Here is a 21,368-nt window from a genome sequence, read left to right as displayed (position 1 = left end):
TCAGTGCTTCAAACAAGCGTTTCAAATCAGTAATTCAAATCAGTATGATAAAGTATATGTATAGCCGTGGGCACCCAATAACTAGACTTAACATTTATAACCCCCTGAAAGTACACTTGGCGAGTGCGTATGTTCACGAAGTATTAAACACCCGTTAAATGCTAGCGTGACTAGCCCAAGTGGGGATGTCAAACCCTATGGATCCATATCTAAGATTCGCGTTCACGGTTCAAAAACCAATGATTAAACGTTACCGAGCTAAAGGGAATGTTTATGCCGTTGTATAACCCACACATATATAAGTTTAAGTACTCGTGCCTAGTATGTAAAACATAAAATCCGCATGTATTCTCAGTTCCCAAAATAAGTTAAAGTAAAAAGGGAATGCTATAACTCACAGTGATAAAAGCGGTAAAGTCGGTAATGAAAGTACGCAAGTAGTAAGTCGGTCCGAAAGGTCGTCAACCTAAATAAAGGGTTACTAGGTCAGTAGGTTGTTTTTATAAATTCTAATAGTGCATAAAATAAGTTTAAGTGTCATCATCATCATCATTCATCATCATAAAAGCTAAGTAAGTTCGACAAGAATAGAGATCGAAACAATAGGCTGATTTCGGTCAGCTGCTGAGACCTCTACGTAAATTGAAAAGATGCATAGTCAGTGGCTATGGCTCCATATGTGAGTCCCCTAACCTCTGACCAATTTTCAGAATCTAACTCATCTTCGTTTGACCGTGGCGACGGTTTAAGTGCGAGTAGGTCAGAAATTTCAGCACAACGTTAATAGGGTGTAGTGACTCTCGGAGGGCCATAAATCCTAAACCGTAACTCAGATTAAGATGAGGACTAAATGGAAAATCATCTACTCGAACCGAACTAACTGAAAATAAACTTTCTAGTAGCCCAGGTGGTCTGATCAGATACAAAAATCAGTGGACAATTGCTCCGGTGAGGTTCTTGGTGCTTGATGCTCATCACGGTTCTCATCCTTGATGCTTGTAGCTTCAAGTGTACAACTCGTTGATGGTTTAGCATCACTTTTGACCAAGATTCTACCATCAATACACAATATGTTAAGACCAAGTGGTAACACAACTCATTTAAGAGTCTTAGATGGATGATGAACCAAGGTTACATCATATCCTTAGTCTTAACACAATTACAAGTCCTATTTACAAACAAAGTTACAAACTTTACATCAATCAAACAAGTATGAACATGATCCAAGTCAAAAGAGATGATGGAACCCTAAGCTAGAGAGCTTGGATCCCTTTCACACAATTTATAAGGTCACAAAGCTAGAAAGCTTGAACCTTTAGTGTTCTTGAAGATCTTTGAAGCATAAAGCTTGGATCTTTAAGATATATGAAGATAACAAACAAAAGTTTAAATCTTTATCACAAAATAACAAGATTAAAGTAAAAGAAAGATGAATCTACAAAGTTGGTGAAGATTCAAAGCTAGAAAGCTTGAATCTTCCATGTTCTTGAAAGATTCATGCTTGAATCAACAAGATATAAGCAAGATCAAAGCTAAAAGGAACTTTGATCTCCATAATATGATGATGATGGCCACGAAAATGAAAGGAAAAGAAGAAGAAAAAGAAGACTTACAAGCAATACTAGAAAGGAAAGTAAGAAAGAACAAGTGTGTGTGAAAACCAAATAAGCAAGTGATTTGAATGAGAGGTAAATGGCTAGTATTTATAAGCAATGAATTTGACAAGGATTGATGACATGGATAAGGGCTAGTATTTATAAGCAAGGAATTTGACAAGGATTGATGACATGGACAAGGGCTAGTATTTATAAGCAAGGAATTTGACAAGGATTGATGACATGGACAAGGGCTAATTAATTGGGTCACTAGCTAGAGTAGGGTGGGCTTGAGCCCAACAAGGTAGAAAGTCCAACAAGACTAACTATTATGCATAATTAAATTACTACGCGTAATTAAGCATCCAAAAACCCAGGTAATTATTATTATAAAATAATAATTAATATTTCGCAGTCATAATATTCCGATTACGACAAAAGTTAAACGTGCGCGCAGTTCGCGGTATATTCGAAACGTCAAATAACACTAATGGTTATAAAGGCTTCCAAAGATCAAGTTATGTATCCTACGTACTCTAAGGCACGTTTTAACATATAAATGGAAGTAAACCACGTAAATCAAGTTTCCAGAGTATAAAGTAACACAGTACGCACAAATACGCAGTTTCGCAAAAATACAAGGCACAAAAGCAAGTCGAAAAAGCCGGGTCGTTACATACTCTGCTAAGCATTATGAAAAATGGTTTAGTACACGAGATAGGTGTACTGTATTTAAATCTTGTGGTCTATCAAAATTATGAATTATATTGTTTATGATAAACCTATGAACTCACCAACCTTTTGGTTGACACTTTTAAAACATGTTTATTCTCAGGTCTGAAAGAAATCTTCCGCGGTGCATTTGCTCATTTTAAAGATATTACTGGAGTCGTTCATGGCATATAGAGGTCAGAACCTCGAAATGGGATCATCTGTTGAAGACTTCGTCCAGGTGGATTAGGACGGGTCGTTATAGGTGGTATCAGAGCGGTGGTCTTAGTTAATCAGGTCTTGCATTAGTTAGTCTGGACTTCGACCTAGTAGTTGTTAGGATAATTAATGAGTCTAGACTTGGACCTTGTCTGCATGTCAAAAGTTTTGCATATCATTCCTTGCCAAAAAATATCTACTTATCATTCTCAGTCTCGACACGTCTTATCGTAATTATTGCATAGATGGTGTACAGACGAATTCATGCCCCATCACATTAGACCTTGTCTGACACGTTTCCTTAATTTCCTCCGTAATCTACGGGATACTCTGTTCTATATATAGGTATTAGGTATTCTATGTAATTAGAATATCATCCGATGTCCGAAAATCATTTCATATCGAAAATCCTTTATCTAACCGTGCAAGATGAATTCTACAACCAGTTCAAATTCCTCGGATTCCGAAAACTCTTTCGATATGGATTTTGTAGTGACCCGAACTTTTCCATGTTTATATATATTAAATGAAATTGATATTTACATGATTAAGTGTTTCCAAAATGTTAAGCAATCAAACTTATTAAGACTTGATTAATTGGAATAGGTTTCATATAGACAAATGACCACCCAAGTTGACCGGTGATTCACGAACGTTAAAACTTGTAAAAACTATACGATGACATATATATGGTTATATATATAGTTAACATGATTTTATTATAAGTATGTATCTCATTAGGTATTTTAACAATGAGTTTATTCTCAGGTCTGAAAGAAATCTTTCGCTGTGCATTTGCTCATTTTAAAGATATTACTGGAGTCGTTCATGGCATATAGAGGTCAGAACCTCGCAATGGACCATCTGTTGAAGACTTCATCCAGGTGGATTAGGACGGGTAGTTATATATATAGTCAACAAGATTTAGGATTCATTTACAAGTTAGCAATATTTAAATTTTTTAGGGTTTTTTGTCAGTTTTTCTTCCAATAGAAAATACAAGTTGTAAATTTAAGGTTTCTTACTTGCAATATTAACCATTATACATTGATACTAAAAAAGAAACATTATGCGTTGCTACACATACCACACATTATACGTACACCATATACCAGCTTCCATGTTTGTTTAAAAAAAAATAATTCAGCACCTTGCAGGTACTGCATATATAAACTTTCGAATTTGTCAAAAAAAGTTGTCAAATAATCATCGCTGTCATTTTCGGCAGCCTTTAAACTAAATTTTAGTTCTTTTTGCACTGATAAAAATCAATATATCTAATGTTAAAGGTAGAAAAGGTATATCAAATATGATTCACTTCGTATAGAAGAAGTAACTAAAAAAAATGTGAAATACATTTTTTCATATACATTTTCTAACCCTGTTTTTGACTAACAGACATATACCAACCATGTCAAACGAGTTCAACCGACAGTCAGCCGGCATAAAAGCTGAACCAATCGATCTTGACCCACTTCCTGAACCCAAACAGCAGTATGATAATCACAAACCACAATACTATCATGTTACCCGTGACAATGCTTACATATACATCAGCTTCACAATCCCAAGAGCACGCATCTGGGTACAGTTACAACCTATGTAATAAATTTAGTATCATCAAATACATTTATTACAGTTTATTTACACGTTCCCTTTTTAAATTTATATTTGTTTTTTTAATTCAGCGCCTTCCACAAGAGTTGAATAACCTTGCAGAACTAAGACCTGGAATGAAAGTTCATTGTTATGACCAGGAAGCAGACATATGGAACTGGAAGCTAATAAACGAAGGCACCAAGAGAAGAAGGAAATTAGCTGTTTTAGCTGGATGGGACAAGTATCTAAAAGGTCGTGCACTCAAGGCTGGTGACGAATGTTGTATTGCATACATACTCGGTGAATGCGAATTTGAGCAGCTAGACGTTCATGATCCACCCCTTTTTCGTTACTTTTTATCAGGGTTTCTTAAGTCTGCAAATATGCTTTTACGTGCAGACTTTATTCGGATATTAAGCTTTTGTAACACGTTAGCTAATCTTTTGTACATGTTAAAAACTTCGTAAGAACATGTAACTATCAGAAATTGTATCTACGCATATGTGCAGACTAATCGTCTAACTTTCTATCGTTTAGTTACTTCACTCTTATATTTGTGTGTTAACAACTATAATGATTTACAAAAGCAGGTTATAATGAGATCCAATACAACAACTAAAAGATTTGTATCACTTAAATAGTTTGAGATAGATTGACAAAAAGAAAAAAAAAATTAGCCAACAAGTTCAAACCATCAGCCGAAGAAGCAACCAAAGTACAACCTAAACACAGTTCACATATAAGACCGCTCAAGGATAACTAGGTTTTTACACCGGCCAAAGGAGACATATAAACTACATCCACCTTTACCTAACTCATTTACGCAATTCTCTAAAATCTATCGGTCACATCTATCATCTCTTTCGTTTAAACACTAACACGTAAACACTTTTTTTATCTACCTCTATGTGATTTATTTAAGTATAACATCATACCTAAACTTACTCCGTGAAATATGTTGCAATTTTTTCTAATCGATATCATACGTAGTTGTTTTAGTTTCTTATGTGTTCTTACATACTCGGCAATTAATTTTAATATATGCAGTACCTTTTGCTGTTTTATATTAATTTTTCATCTAACATAAATCATAAAATCCCAACTTAAAGTTACCAAATTGCTATACTAAGCAACAATTGAGCCATTTGACCTTATCAACATTAGACAACAGTAATTGATGACAATACTTATATGAACTATCATGCATGTCCAAAATTTATACTAATACTGATAATCGATAGTCATCTATAGATGTTGTTCATTATCAGTTCAAGCAATTGACGAAAGGACATGTTGTAAATTTGAGGATGAAACATCTGACCATGTGTAGTATATTTTTATCAGGATTTTAGAAATGTTTATGTAGTGGAAACTAGCTTAAGACCCGCAAAATTTGCGGGTTATGACAATAAACATTTAAAATGTAGTATATTAGTAATGATCACATAAATTGTATTGACAGAATTTTTATAAGATTCAAATGATGCAATTTATGTAGTAGAACGAAATAAGCGAGGTAAATAGAGTAGTGAAAACATACTGAATATAATTAATGTTCAAGCGAATAATAAAAAAAAGACAATTGATAGACTAATTTTGGATATTGATAAATTGTATTGTGACGAGTTTTCCAAAAGGTTAGTTAAAGCAACAAATCGATTGAAGTAGTCACTTATTGTTAAAATTGAAGCTGCTTGTTATTTTTTCTTAAGTATACTTCGCATCTCTTTTTGAGTCTTTTCACGTAGTCGATCACCCTACATAATAGACATAAGAAAAATACATATCAAAGTATTGCAAATGCATATATTGTAGTTATAAAGTGTATATTGTTTGGTTTACCTTCTTAATTAAATCTTAGAAAATGGTGAATTTTTCTGTTAAAGATGACATATGACTTGCAAAGATAACATGTATTCTCAACCGTATTATGAATCTTAGGGTTAAAAATAAAATAAAGCAGATGAACATAATAATCATAATTCCAACTTAAATACTATTAGAATAACCAAACGACGTATGAATATTATATAAATAAAAAAACATAAACAAAAGTGATGTTTCATCAACCAAATGGCAAAAAGACAATAGCACCAAACTTATTTAATAAAATTTCAATTTTAAATGAAAATTTGAAAAACACGATCCAACATGAAAACGGCCTCTTTAGAAATCCTCCAAGCTCGGTATCTTCAACGATCCTATCACACTTGCAGTACCACCAAATGGAGTTTTAGAATTGCCATCTTCAATAGGAGACTCACTCTTTCTTTGGTTATCAACAGTACTTGGTGTACATGTACTATTATTTGCTTCAACATCGGACAGTGGCTCCACCTTTGATAACTGATAACACGTCAATTAGTAACCAGTACAACAATAGTTATTGTCTAAGTTGAAAGTTAAAATTCGTGATCAGTCACCAATTGTTAGTCAACACAGAAAATGCACTAAATATTACCTTTAATGTTACTGGTGTTGAGTAAACAGGGGGAGAATCAAGCAACATGTACTCAGCTTCCTTGACCCTAAGTTTATGATCCAATGCAGTAAGCCCTGCAGCAATTCACTGTAGCAGCTGGCGGCACTGTAGCAAGTTACTGTAGCAGTAATGTAGCAAGTTTCTGTAGCAGTACTGTAGCAATTCTGAAATTTTACAATTTGGTCCCTGAAATTTTTAGAATTTCATTTTTGGTCCCTGAAGTTTATAAAAATTATAATTTTGCCCCGTAAGTGGAATTTAAGCCGCGAAGTGTCTATTCCACCATTTTCAACCGTTTCGGACGTAATGGTGATCTCTGTTTTCTACAATTCAACCCCGTTTGTGTTGAAAATTATTTGTAAGGTGATAATGTTCACAGAAGAGTCAACATCATCTTCCGGAGCTATGATTATGCTCACAGCCACAAACTACACGCTGTGGAAACCTCGAATGGAAGATCTCCTCAGCTGTAAGGATTTGTTCGATTCAATTGAATTGAAGGGTATAAACCCTGATTCTGCCAAAGAGAAAGAGTGGAAGAAATCAAACCGAAAAACTATTGGTCAGATCCGTCAATGGATTGATCATAGTGTCTTCCACCATGTTGCACAAGAGACAGACGCATATGTCCTCTGGAAAAAGTTGGAGGACATGTACCAGGCCAAGACTGCTTGGAATAAAGCCCTACTGATGAGGCGTTTAGTCAACATGAAGCTCAAAAGTGGAACTTCAGTTGCCAAGCATACCAGTGAGTTCCAGAGCTTGGTTAACCAGTTATCGTCTGTAGAGATGCCGCTTGGCGATGAAGTTCAAGCGCTATTGCTACTTAGTTCTCTTCCCGATAGCTGGGAAATGCTGGTAGTAACACTCAGCAACTCAGCCCCGAATGGCAAACTTACCATGTCAATGGTCAAGGATGCCCTATTCAGTGAAGAGGCAAGGAGAAAGGACATGGGCACAGATCAGACCCATGCCTTTGTCACAGAGAATCAGGGGAGATAGCGAATGAGTAGCAAAAATAAATGTAGAGGCAGAAGCAAGAGCAGGGGCAGGTCAGCTGATGGCAGAAAACCAACATATAAATGCCATCATTGTGGATTAGAGGGACATATGAAGAAGAACTGCTATAGATTGAAAGAGGGACAAGGTCAAAGCAGTTCACAGCCGAAGAATAAGGGTGGAGAAACATTAGTTACTATCACTGGTGATGTAGCTTATTGTTCAACCCATGATGAGACATGCCTTCACGTCTCACGAGAAGAAACAGAATGGGTGGTAGATACTGCAGCTTCCTACCACGTGACTCCATATAAGGAATACTTCACAACATACAAAGCAGGTGACTTTGGAGCTGTGAAGATGGGAAATTCCAGTTCCTCTGAGATTGTCAGAATTGGTGATGTCAAGATAAAGACAAGTTCCGGGAGCACAATCACTTTAAAGGATGTCCGCCATGTGCCAGATCTTCGGCTGAATTTACTTTCCGGAGTAGCTCTTGTCAAATAGGGCTATGATAGTCATTTCAGTAAAGGTACATGGAAATTGTCGAGAGGCGCTATGATAGTCGCTTGAGGACACATTTGTGGCACACTGTACAAGACTCATGTGAAGATCTGCACAGACAGCATTAATGTTGCAGAAAATGAGACTTCACAAAATTTAATGCACCAGAGACTTGGTCACATGAGTGAGAAAGGGTTGTCTACCCTAATAAAGAAGAAGCTTATCAATGTAGACAAGGACGCTGCACTAGATCCTTGCAATCATTGCCTGTTTGGTAAGCAGCATAGAGTCTTATTTAATTCCTCTTCAACGAGAAGATAAGAGTTACTCAGTCTGGTACAATCTGATCTTTGCGGTCCCTTGGAGGTTGAATCAATTGGCGGCAATTGATACTTTCTGACATTTATCGATGATACTTCTCAAAAGGTGTGGGTATATTTCTTGCGGACGAAGGACCAGGTGTTCGATTACTTCAAACAGTTCCATGTCATGGTAGAACGTGAGATAGGAAAGAAGTTAAAGTGTCTTCGATCCGACAACGGCGGTGAATACTCTTCCAGGCAGTTCGATGCCTATTGCAGATCATATGGCATCCGACATGAGAAGACGGTCCCACGTACCCCTCAACATAATGGTATAGCAGAAAGAATGAACCGAATAATCATGGAACGTGTTCGGAGCATGCTCAGTATGGCTAAGCTGCCAAAGCCATTCTGGGGAGAAGCAGTCAGAGCCGCATGTTACTTGATCAACCGATCTCCATCAGTACCACTGAATTTTGAAGTTTCGAAAAAACTTTGGTCTGGAAAGGATCCATCATACTCTCACTTAAGAGTATTTGGATGTTTGGCGTACGCACATGTATCCAAGGAGCTCAGGCAGAAGCTGGATGCAAGGACCACTCCATGCATATTCATAGGCTATGGAGATGAAGAATTTGGATACAGATTATGGGATCCAAAGGAGAAAAAGGTGATCAGAAGTAGGGACGTGGTGTTCCATGAAAGCCAGACAATAGAAGATATTGAAAAGCTCATAATATCTCAGAAATCAAATGTTGCTGCTCAGGTACCAGAGGCAACAATGGAATCATTCATGAGAAATGAATATACAGTGCAAGATGAAATGCCGAAAGTAGAAGATAATGAGGAAAATGACGGTGCTGAGCAGGGGGAGCCACAACCCCATCTGCCAGACGTTCCAGGACCATCACAAGCTCAAGATGATGGTAGATCTCCTCATAATGTTCCAGAAGTTCGTAGATCTGAACGAGGTCGGATTCCATCGAGTAGATATCCAGAATCCGAGTACCATCTACTTACTGAAGATGGAGAACCAGAGAGTTTTCATGAAGCAGTAACTCATAAGGATAAAGAAAAATGGTTGCTCGCAATGCAGGATGAGATGGATTCTCTGCAGAAAAATCAAACTTATGAGATTGTAGAACTTCCACGTGGGAAGAAGGCACTGAAAAACAAATGGGTGTTCAAGCTGAAAAAGGATGGTAGTGGAAAAGTGGTGAAATACAAAGCATGGCTTGTAGTCAAAGGATTCCAACAGAAGAAAGGGATTGATTTTGACGAGATATTTTCACCAGTAGTCAAGATAACTTCAATTAGAGGCATACTTGGATTGGTCGCAAGTATGAACTTGGAGCTTGAACAGATGGATGTAAAGACAGCTTTTCTTCATGGAGATTTACACGAAGACATTTACATGGAGCAGCCGGAAGGTTTTGAGGTTTCAGGAGATAACCTCGTATGCAAACTGAATAAAAGTTTATATGGTTTGAAGCAGGCACCTAGGCAGTGGTACAAGAAATTTGACTCGTGCATGGTGAGTCAAGGGTTCAAGAAAACTGCAGCAGATGAGTGTGTCTACATTCAGAAGTTTTCTGAAGGAAATTTCGTTGCTCTTCTACTATATGTAGACGATATTTTGATCGTAGGGAAAGATGCAACGAAGATCAACCAGCTAAAGAAGGAACTCTCGAAGTCTTTTGACATGAAAGACTTAGGACAGGCTCAACAGATTTTGGGAATGCAGATAACTCGAGACAGGAAGAATAAAAGGTTATGGCTATCTCAGGAGAAGTATATTGAACGAGTGCTTTCACGTTTCAATATGAACAATGCCAAACCTGTTAGCATTCCATTAGCTAACCATTTCAAGTTAAGCAAGAGTTCTTGTCCCTCATCCAAGGAAGAGATCGGGGAGATGTCTTCAGTACCATATTCTTCAGCAGTTGGAAGTTTGATGTATGCAATGGTGTGTACAAGGCCCGATATTGCTCACGCAGTGGGAACAGTGAGTCGTTTTCTCTCCAACCCTGGGAAAGAGCATTGGGAGGCGGTAAAATAGATTCTCAGATATCTTAAAGGTACAAAGAATCTATGTCTTTGTTACGGGGGAGCTGATCCAATCTTGGAAGGCTATACAGATGCGGATATGGCCGGAGATCCTGATAGTAGAAAATCTACTTCAGGATTCATTTACACTTTTGCAGGGGGAGCTGTTTCATGGCAGTCAAGACTACAGAAGTGTGTTGCATTATCCACAACTGAAGCAGAGTATATTACTGCCGTAGAAGCTGGAAAAGAGATGTTGTGGTTAAAGCGTTATCTCCAAGAATTTGGAATCAAGCAAAAGGAGTACAGGGTACATTGTGATAGTCAGAGTGCTCTAGATTTGAGCAAGAACTCCATGTACCATTCCCGTACAAAACATATTGATATTCGCTATCATTGGATACGCGAGGTAATTGATCGACAACTGTTGAGACTAGTGAAGATCCATACAAAGGAGAATCCTGCGGATATGTTAACAAAGGTGGTGACTCGAGATAAGTTGGAGTTATGCAGAGACATAACTGGAATGTTTGTGGATTCGGCTGGAGGGGGAGAATTGAAGATTTCCAGCCTACAATCTAGAAGCCCACCTTCTAGATATTCAAAGTAGGCAACCTTGACAACTCATATGGAAGTAGCAAAGTTGATAACGATGACGGCCGCCAACCTTCTCCGTTCACACCATTCCACCACCATAGAATTTTTACTATAAATAGAGGTGCAAACCTCAATTGTAAATCATCCCAAAATCACTCAGAGAAGTGTAATCACAACCTAGAGAGTGTGTGTGAGTTTGAGAGTTTTTTTGTAAGAGTTTTGTAATACTATGTAAATCTATTCTTGTAAGTAATAGAGTTATTTTCTCTCAAATTTGTATCTCCCAACGTCCAGGCGATCCTCTCTTCTCAACAATAGCGGGTGTATATTAACATTTTACATTTTTCGCACAAGTGTTTATCCAGTTAACACTTTTATTCAACATGTTTGCTAGTTGAGAATCAAAGAGAACACAATCAACATTTCCAGTCTTGTCTCCAGGGCGTATAGTTAGACGGATCCTGTTAGTTAAATACCGTGTCATAATAATTTTCCAAAACAATTATTGTGATAAACACCAATATCATTAAAGTTGTGAGAAGTTATAATCTAGCACACAGTATAATTGTGAGAAGTTAAATATACAGATACATATTGTATAACAGATAGTGTAGTTAAAGCATGTTCATATTATAAGTACAGCTTACCAACGATATCATCATACTTTGATTTCCATATTTGTCAAATATCATCATAGCTGACAACCCTAAAAACATCTCGTTCAATCATGAAACCAGGACTTTTACATACCTTTGTTGTACGTGAAGGGTGGATCTTAAAATTATGTAGAATGAGTTTCACATCATCCTCATGTTTGTCCACATAAAAATTGGACAGAAAACAAAATAGTCACCTTCCTTCAAGGTGTCTCCAAAGAATGTCATTCCCTGCTTGCTTATCAGTAGTTGCCCTTATTTTATTTCCCTGCCAGTATCACAAATCAACAATGAGGAGGACTGGAAGTTTAATAGTAGTAGTATTTAAGATAGTAGTATCACTATGCAAAAGTCTAATTAACAGCTGTTTCAAAAATCTTAAAATTACCTGTTGGTCAACCAGGATCATTTCCAATAATGATGCATTATTGGGATTCTTCCAATAAGTCTTCTTCCAATTGATATGAACTCTAAGCATATCTTCAAGTCGTTAATCTGGTCGGTAATGAAGTTTAGTGGAGTGAAGTTTTCAACAGTCACGATTAAAGGCTTTTCTTTAGGAGTAATAGTATTCTCTATGTTTTGAGATTGGAGTAATTGGGAATGAATGTATTGGTACGTATTTCATGATTAAAGGCTTTTCAACAGTACGTATTTCATTAAAAAAAAAAATCTTTTTTCGTGTTTGATTTGGCAAATTTTGGCAGATACATAACAAAAAATGTCATCAAAAGGTAATTAAGATATGTCCGGCACACAATTTCAACCAATCGACGTCGACGCGGTAATAGAACGGAAGACTGAAGACGGTGACGACATACACTCTAACCCATTGCTGAATCACAGTGGAAAATACTGTGATGTCTCTATTAACGGTGTACACATATATGTTGACTTTTCAATCCCAAAAGCATACATTTGGGTACAAATCAAATCTATTACTAGATTATTAACTTAACAAGTACATTTATCCAATATGCAGTATAAACTGCTACATACAGTTAATTTATAACTTTAAGTTCTAAACGTACGTTTTTGATTTTGTCACAACGCCTTCCAAAAGAATTTAACAAAATCCGTAAACCCAAAGCTGGAACAAAAGTTCGTTGTATTGATATGTATGGAGACGCTTGGACATGGAAGCTGATTAACGAGGGCACTAAAGGCAGGAAAAATTTGGTTTTATCTGCTGGCTGGGGCACTTATTTGAAAGCACACGGATTAAAGGAAGGTGACGACTGCACGTTCGCTTACACACTTGGTGAACGTGAATTCCAACAACTGTAGGTGAAGCAAACTTTTCGTTGAATAGTCGCGTCTTAACTTCGCATTTTCAAAAAAACTGTGATCAGTATGTAATGTTTTCTGTATTACTCCGTATTAATGTGATCAAAAAACATCTTACTAATGAATTCGCAAAATCAAACGTTTACTGTAATCGAAAACTCACAAACTTTTCAGAGATCCGGCGCAACGCAATGGTTACTACACTAGTTAGAACTAATAGCGTAATTTTGTCTTTACTTTTCGAACATCCAAGACGGTCCAAATTATCCGGGTACAAACTGCGGGTTACCCATTTTTGATCATAAAAAACCCTTTCTGAAACATTTGAATTGGAGGGAAAATCAGATGCCGATTGCGCGACCAGAAACGTCTGATTCCAGGATCATTGCTCATGTCGATATGGACTGCTTTTACGTTCAAGGTTAATATTAAACGTCTGATTTAAACATTTATTATTAAATTATTAATATTTACTAGTTTAAGGGGGAAATTCTATAATGAAAAGCTCGCTTTTATTCAATTCAATTTAAATATTAAATCACTCGACTTTCTCATAAACAGGACTGTGTTGTGCTGTAAAAGCATTTATATAGAACCTTATTTGTATAATTAGCTCATTATGTGTGATTTTTAATTTTTTTGATTAGTGGAGCAACGGAAACAACCTCATTTGAGAGGTAAACCAGCAGCTGTGGTACAATATAATTCTTGGAAATGTGGAGGCTTGATTGCTGTCGGTTACGAGGCTCGTAAAGACGGGGTCAAACGGTCAATGCGAGGTGACGAGGCAAAAAAAGTTTGTCCGCAAATTCACTTGGTTCAAGTCCCGGTGGCTCGTGGTAAAGCGGATTTGACCATATATCGGAATGCAGGTTCAGAGGTACATAAATTTTTTTTTTTTTTAATTTTTTTCAAGTTGCATCTATTTTGGGTGAAAAATGTGGTGAAATTAGTTTGATTGTTATAGGTTGTTTCGATTCTTGCAAGAAAAGGGCGATGTGAGCGTGCATCAATTGACGAAGTGTATCTTGATCTTACCGATGCTGCTAAATTAATGCTGAAAAAGACACCACCTGAAAGTTTGGAAAGTATCGATGATGAAGTTCTTAAATCGCATGTTTTGGGGCTGGCTTTGGTGAGAAAATATCCTTTTTTTCTTCTTCCAAAAATTGGTTCTATTTTAAATGGATGTTATTGATATCACACGTTGCATTATGTGCGTTAACCGATGATATGTAGATGTAACCTTCAAGTTTTACATTTTAAATACATGAGAGTGTTACAGTGTTCATGCTTTCAGCTTTTCATCTTATTGTACCAGTGTTGTATAACTCGGAATTACTCGGCGAGTACTTGGTTAAACTCGGAGTTCGTTTTCGGTCAAAACTAGGTCAAAATCAGTCAAAGTCAAACTTGGTCAACATTCGAGTACTACCCGACCTGAGTTACCGAGTACTCTCTAAATGTCCTGACCGAGTACTTCCAAGTAGCATTTTTGCAACCTTGATTGTAGGAGATAGTTCTATACTAATTATATGTAGATATATTTTAAGTTGATAACAATGCTTGTATTATATAAAATATATATGTTTTAAAAATTGCATGTATTTCTAAAATAAGTTCAGAATGGAAAAGATGACAAAGAAACTGTGAGAGAATGGCTTCAGCAGGCAGATGCTGATCATCGTGATAAACTGTTAGCATGTGGAGCGATTATTGTTGCCGAACTCAGGCTGCAAGTTTTAAAGGAGACTGAATTTACATGTTCCGCAGGCATTGCTCATAACAAAGTAACATTATCATTATTTTGCTCTCTTAAATGTTGTCTTACCAGTAAACCGGCAATTTCTTTGCTGCTTACATAAGATGAAATTTGTTATGTTGCAGATGCTGGCTAAACTAGCTACACAACAACAATACCCAATCCCACGAAAGTGAGGTATGGGAGAGGTGGGTGTAGACAATCATTCTTCGTACCCTAGATTTGAAGGAAGTTACTACTCCACCCGCGGGTATAGAACCCGCTACTAGATAAGGTCGTCCCTCCCTCTACTCTAGAGCAAAAGAGATTGCTTCCTAAGGACCTCCGGCCAGAAAATGCTCATAAAAACGAAAAAGAGAGGGCAAATGATACGTACCTGTAAGAGTTATGTGCGTCTAGAAAGATGTAACCATATACAGTAACCATAAAAGATAGCACATATAACAATAATGCACAACAATAAAGCATATAGCATGGATAATATAGTGCACATAACCATTTAATTTCAAGTAGACATACATGCAAACAAAATAAAAACAATATATATATATATATATATATATATATATATATATATATATATATATATATATATATATATATATATATATATATATATATATATATATATATATATATATAAGCATGGATAATACACATGCTTAAACATATATACATATAGATGCATTCGTAGATATATATACCTAGTTACAGATACAAGACAGGCCAACATACATACACCAAGAATACATGCACTTAGATACACAGATACATATATAGATACAAGCATATACATCGATACATATATAGTCTAAATACATATACATAGAAACATATACCATGTAGAGGGATATATATAGTGTAGCTATAGAATAACTAGCTATAGCTATATATGTAGTTGTATAATAAATGTATCTAACACATTAAAAAAAAAAAAAACATCCTACTCAATTATACTAATTCTACTCCTCCACAGACTCCTATCAGAAGTCATGTCCTCCGTCAGTAGAAGCTCCTTCATGTCAAGCTTCAATCTATCCTCCATTCTACGTCTAGGTCTACCCCTTCTCCTTATGCTGCCAACGGCGAGGGTCTCGACTCTCCTAACCGGGGCTAAAAGTGGGCGCCTCCTAACATGCCCAAACCATCTAAGTCGTCATTCCCTTAGTTTGTTGATGATGTTCTCAACTTCCAATTTCTCCCTAAAAACTCCTAGCTAGTGGTATGAATAAACCTACACAACAAACTATAGTCACTGACTCACTTCTTCATCTGTAAAAGGGCTTCTTGAAACTTTGCCTATAAAAAGAAAATGCAAGTTATTTATTTTATTATTTATGATATAATTGGATTTTTTTTTTCGTTTTATTTAAAATACGTAGGTGACATGTTATTATTATTATCAGGAAACAGCTTGGTGGGAAGCTAGGGAGTTCTTTGCAAACTGATCTTGGTGTTAATACTGTTGGAGAGTTATTGCAATTTTCTGAAGGAAAACTGCAAGATTTTTATGGTGTTAATACTGGGTAATTAGTACTCATCGTTAAGTTATATTTTATTAATATCGTAATCCTTTTTACTTCTGACCAGTTATAGGTTTCAGTCTTCGAGCAAGTATCTTTTTTAGGATTTTGGTAACGACAACCTTTTTGGGCTATCATCAACACGTTTAAAGCACTTGTATATATTTGGTTTTTAACTTTTGGTGAGAGTTACCTGATTGTACAAATGTTTAATGCATCTTAATGATAGCCCTTAGGGCTATCGTTAACACGCTTAAAATACTTGCATATATCAGTTGGTTATTAACGTTTTGATGATAGTAAGCTGATTGTACAAGTGTTTTATGCGTCTTAACGATAGCCCTTAAAATACTTGTATAATCTTTTTTTATTTTTACTAGTTTTTGTCCTTTTATTTATTTATTTATTAAATTAAATATGTTGCACTACATGGTTATGGAATATTGCAAGGGGTATAAGTGGGGAAGAAGTTGAGGGTCGTTTGCTCCCTAAGAGCCATGAGTCCGGGAAAACATTCCCGGTACCCAGTGCCTTAAAAACTCTCACTGCCGTGAGTATATGTATTTTTTTTTAAATATATGACTGCATACAAACCGCATTATATATTTGTGGTTATATAATATATTAATTTCAAACATAAAACATTTAATAAATACTCTTTCAGGTTGAAAAATGGCTGAAAGAACTTTGTGAAGAATTAAGTGAACGACTTCAGTCTGACCTCGAGAAGAATAAACGAATTGCACATACGCTTACTCTACACGCTAATGCATACAAGGTCAATAAAGTTTTCTTAAAGATTAAGTTAGGTATCTCATCCCATAAAGTTTTCTTACTGGATGAGCTTTGGGGACCATATATATTAAGTATAAAGACTTTTCTAGTGTTAGTGGCTCTAGTTAGTGGAGTATAAAGACTTCTCTTGTGTTACCATTCCATTGACCATAAACCAACATGATTACTTTTTATATTTTTATATTATTATAAGTTTATATCTTTTGGTATTTGTAAAGACCCGTCCTAATCCATAAGGAAGAATACGATAACATATGATTACATCGCGAGGTATTGACCTCTATATGATACATTTTTACAAACATTGCATTCGTTTTTATAAGACAATCTTTCATTACATTGAAAGTTGACAGGTATGCATACCGTTTCATAATATCCAACTATAAATGACCTAATCTGTCATTTACTTAATAATAATCTCTAATGAACTTCAACGACTCGAATGCAACGTCTTTTGAAATATGTCATGAATGACTCCAAGTAATATCCTTAAAATGAGCTAATGCACAGCGGAAGATTTCTTTCAAACCTGAGAATAAACATGCTTTAAAGTGTCAACCAAAAGGTTGGTGAGTTCATTAGTTTATAGTAATCATTTCATTTCCATCATTTTAATAGACCACAAGATTTTTATTTCTCATAAATATACATCTCATAACAGGCATTTCGCAAACTGCATAGAGATAAAAATCATTCATACGGTGAACGCTTGATAACCGAACTAACAGGATGCATATAGAATATCCCCATCATTCCGGGACTCTCATCGGACATGATAATCGAAGTACTAAAGCATTCGTAACCCGAATGGGACGTGTCAAGGTCCATAGATCTATCTTTAGGATTCGCGTCAATTAGGGGCCATTTCCCTAATTCTTAGGCTACCAAGCTAAAAAGGGGCATATTCGATTCGATAATCCAACCATAGAATGTAGTTTCGATTATTTTGTCTATTTCGTAAAACATTTATAAAAACAGCGCATGTATTCTCAGCCCAAAAATATAAAGGGTAAAAAGGCAAATGAAACTCATCATAATGTATTTTGTAGTAAAAATACATATGACGATATTGAACAACGGAAACAATGCAGGGTTGACCTCGGATTCACGAACCTATATCATTTATATATATATATATATGTATATATATATATATATATATATATATATATATATATGTATATATATATATATATATATGTATATATATATATATATATATGTATATATATATATATATATATATATATATACATATATATATATATATATATATATATATTAACACATATAATAGTAACTGAACAAATTTATATATATTATTGATCTACTTGTTATTTTAGTGACTTATGTGTTTCATTAATAACTTAATTAACTCCATTTATTTTATATGCTTTAGATAAATATTTAGTATTTATTATAAAAAAATATCAATGTAGTTATGTAATATATTTTCTTATATATATCATATTTATTTATGTAGTAAATTAATGATAATAATCTTAATAGTGATAATAAAAATAAAAATTTGATAATAGTAATAGCCGTTTTATTTGTAGTAATACTGAAATACTAATAATAATATTAATGATAATAATAATGATAATGATAATAAATATAATGTAAATAAAATTATATAAAAATCAGGTTAATGAAAATAATAATAATGATAGTAATAGTGATAATAGTAATGCTAATAATAATCATAATCATAATACTAATAATAATACTTATTTAATAATAATGATGTTAATAATAATAAGAGAGGACTACCTTTAAAAGCTTTTCCTAAAAAAATGCATCAGATCAGGCTTGAACCCGAGGCCTCTCGGTTATACACAACACTCCAAACCATCTAGCTGTCCCAGCTTTTCTGATTTTATTCCTACATTAATCTATATATCCCGTATTTTGTTTTGGCACACCAGAAATTACACGACCCAATAACACTTTTCGGCCCATTTAACTTAACAAGAAACTCGGCCCAACAATTCTCGGTTATAGGTCCAATAATACGGTACCAGGCCTAACTTCAATTTGAAGTTGTTAAGTATTTTGCTGTTAAAAGAATAAATGTCCAGCTTGTTATCTAAACCCCATCATTTATCATTACAATTAATATTTTGATAAGATGAGTGATTTGGGTCCTAAGGTGGCCCCTTTTTGTTCGACAAAATTGAAACAAACTTATACATTGGATCCCATTTAAATCATCAACTTAATTTATCTCATCATCATAATATTATTATTGTTTCATCATCATTATCGAAACAGAAACATAATCACGGCAGTTAGCTGCAGTAGCAGCGTAAACCATATCATCTTCATTCTAAATTACGCGTAATTTCCTTTCAACGTAACAAATTTACTGTGTTAACGTCTTCTTCTTCTTCTTCTTCTCACTGTATCGTTTCTCTCGCTTTGGGTTAGTTTCAATCGGACAGAAGACAGATGGCAGTAGCAGCAATAGTTACAGCTGAATGACAGTAATGGTGGTGGTGTTGTGTAAATGTAAAACAGAAACATGAATATAGCAATTTAACAGGGTGGTTCCGATGGTGATGTTTTTGATCAGAGAGAGATAAAGGGTAAGAGAGAGAGAGAGGAGAGATGAAGGTTAAATGGTTGTTAATGGTTGATCAAACTTCAAAGGTGGTGATAGTTTATGGTGAGCAATGATGTTACGAGTAAGAAGAAGATGGTGGCATAGGTTATCAAATGATGAAGGTGACGATAGAGTCTCGGTGGTGGTGAATGGTTGTGATGGGTCTTAAATGGTGGTTTCAAATGGGTGGCGAGTTTAATGGTGAACGAACCATGGTTTAGTGTGGGTGATGAAATGGTGGTCGATGGGTTCAAGAAAACGGAAAACAATTTTTAGTTTCATCGTGAAGGTGATCGAACATTATTTATGGATTCTTACAATTAACAGATAGATATCATGGTGAAGGGTAATACATCATACGGAGTATGTAATATAAGTGAAGAAGAAGAAAAACATACGCGAGTCTTGATCTGAGCAAAAATGGCGAATTCCAAAAGTGATGAAAATGATGATCCTCAACTAAACTAATGAGCCGAATGATGATGATGTCAATGATGGGTTTATGTTGATCGAACAATGAGTTGCTGATAAAAGAAAGAATCGAACTTAGTTGCAAGTTGGTGTAGGTGATCGCGGTTTAGAAGAAAGAACAAAAATATAAAGGATGGTGATTAGTTTCGGTGGTGGTGGCTTGTTTCTTCAACCGAAATATATAGAGTAAGTGGTGGTGAATGGCGGATCATGGTGGCGGGTATGATTAAACCATAAAATAAAACGGTTGTAGTAGTGGTGGTGGCCGGTGGGTTATGATAAAGTGCTCGGTTTTGGAGTTGGTGGTGGTGGCTTACATGTGAAGATGGTGAGTGTAAATGATTTTTAACTCTCTCACATACAGATATAAATCAAGTGATTAGGAAGCAAAGTAAAAACAGTTACTTATATTATTATTATTTGACAACTGGTAAACATAATACAATAATAATAACTCGTGATAATATAATAATAATTCCCTAATTCAAATGTGCATGTGATGACACAGTAGAGCAGCCAAGTTATTTGGTTGTATCTACCGACAGTTTTCACGGGGTGTGTCCATTGCTAAATAGTTATCGTATAAAAGTGCTCCTAAAAATCCCAAATTTTTAGATTAAATATATTTAATTATTTCACTCATTAGCTGTATGAAACCTGATCAAAAAGGTTCTATAATTATTTATTTTCTGTTCCAATTATTATGTACGGAGTACAAAAACTTAAGTTGAAAAGGTACAAAAAATATTTATCAAAACTATTATCTTTTTAATCAAATTATGTACCAATTTTTATTTTAAAACTTCATATATATATATATATATATATATATATATATATATATATATATATATATATATATATATATATTAGACCTATTTTAAAAATAATTAAACGTCAACCGAAAGTTACAGACATTTACAATTTAAGTTCAAAATTAATTATATTTAATATACACTATGTATATATATAAACAGTTTTAAATAACAAAATTTACTACGCAAATAAATATATATTAAATAATTAGATTAAATATAACAATATATATATATATATATATATATATATATATATATATATATATACAAGTAATATACATATATTATATATAAAATAATAGTTTTTATTACAATGTATTTTATTTTACATATTTATTTATAATAATAAATATATTTAATAGTTTATTAATGTTCATGTTATTATATATATATTCAT

The 21,368-nt window shown here is 34.8% G+C and overlaps 1 protein-coding gene across 1 annotated transcript; it reads left to right on the top strand.

Moving 5' to 3' along the window:
* Positions 1–13,320: 13,320 nt before the first annotated feature.
* On the top strand, positions 13,321–17,195 carry LOC139864059 (DNA polymerase eta-like). The gene is given in 10 exon segments (XM_071852645.1): positions 13,321–13,418; positions 13,645–13,877; positions 13,965–14,132; positions 14,623–14,787; positions 14,885–14,896; positions 15,972–16,019; positions 16,022–16,077; positions 16,166–16,285; positions 16,709–16,832; positions 16,947–17,195. Coding segments are annotated over 10 exon segments (1,251 nt in total). The 5' UTR covers positions 13,321–13,342.
* The last annotated feature ends 4,173 nt before the right edge of the window (positions 17,196–21,368 follow it).

This window comes from Rutidosis leptorrhynchoides, chromosome 8 (genome assembly GCF_046630445.1).
Source record: "Rutidosis leptorrhynchoides isolate AG116_Rl617_1_P2 chromosome 8, CSIRO_AGI_Rlap_v1, whole genome shotgun sequence".
Lineage (NCBI taxonomy): Eukaryota > Viridiplantae > Streptophyta > Magnoliopsida > Asterales > Asteraceae > Rutidosis > Rutidosis leptorrhynchoides.
Note: the sequence above shows the minus strand (reverse complement) of the source record. Positions and strands in the feature narration are given on the sequence as shown.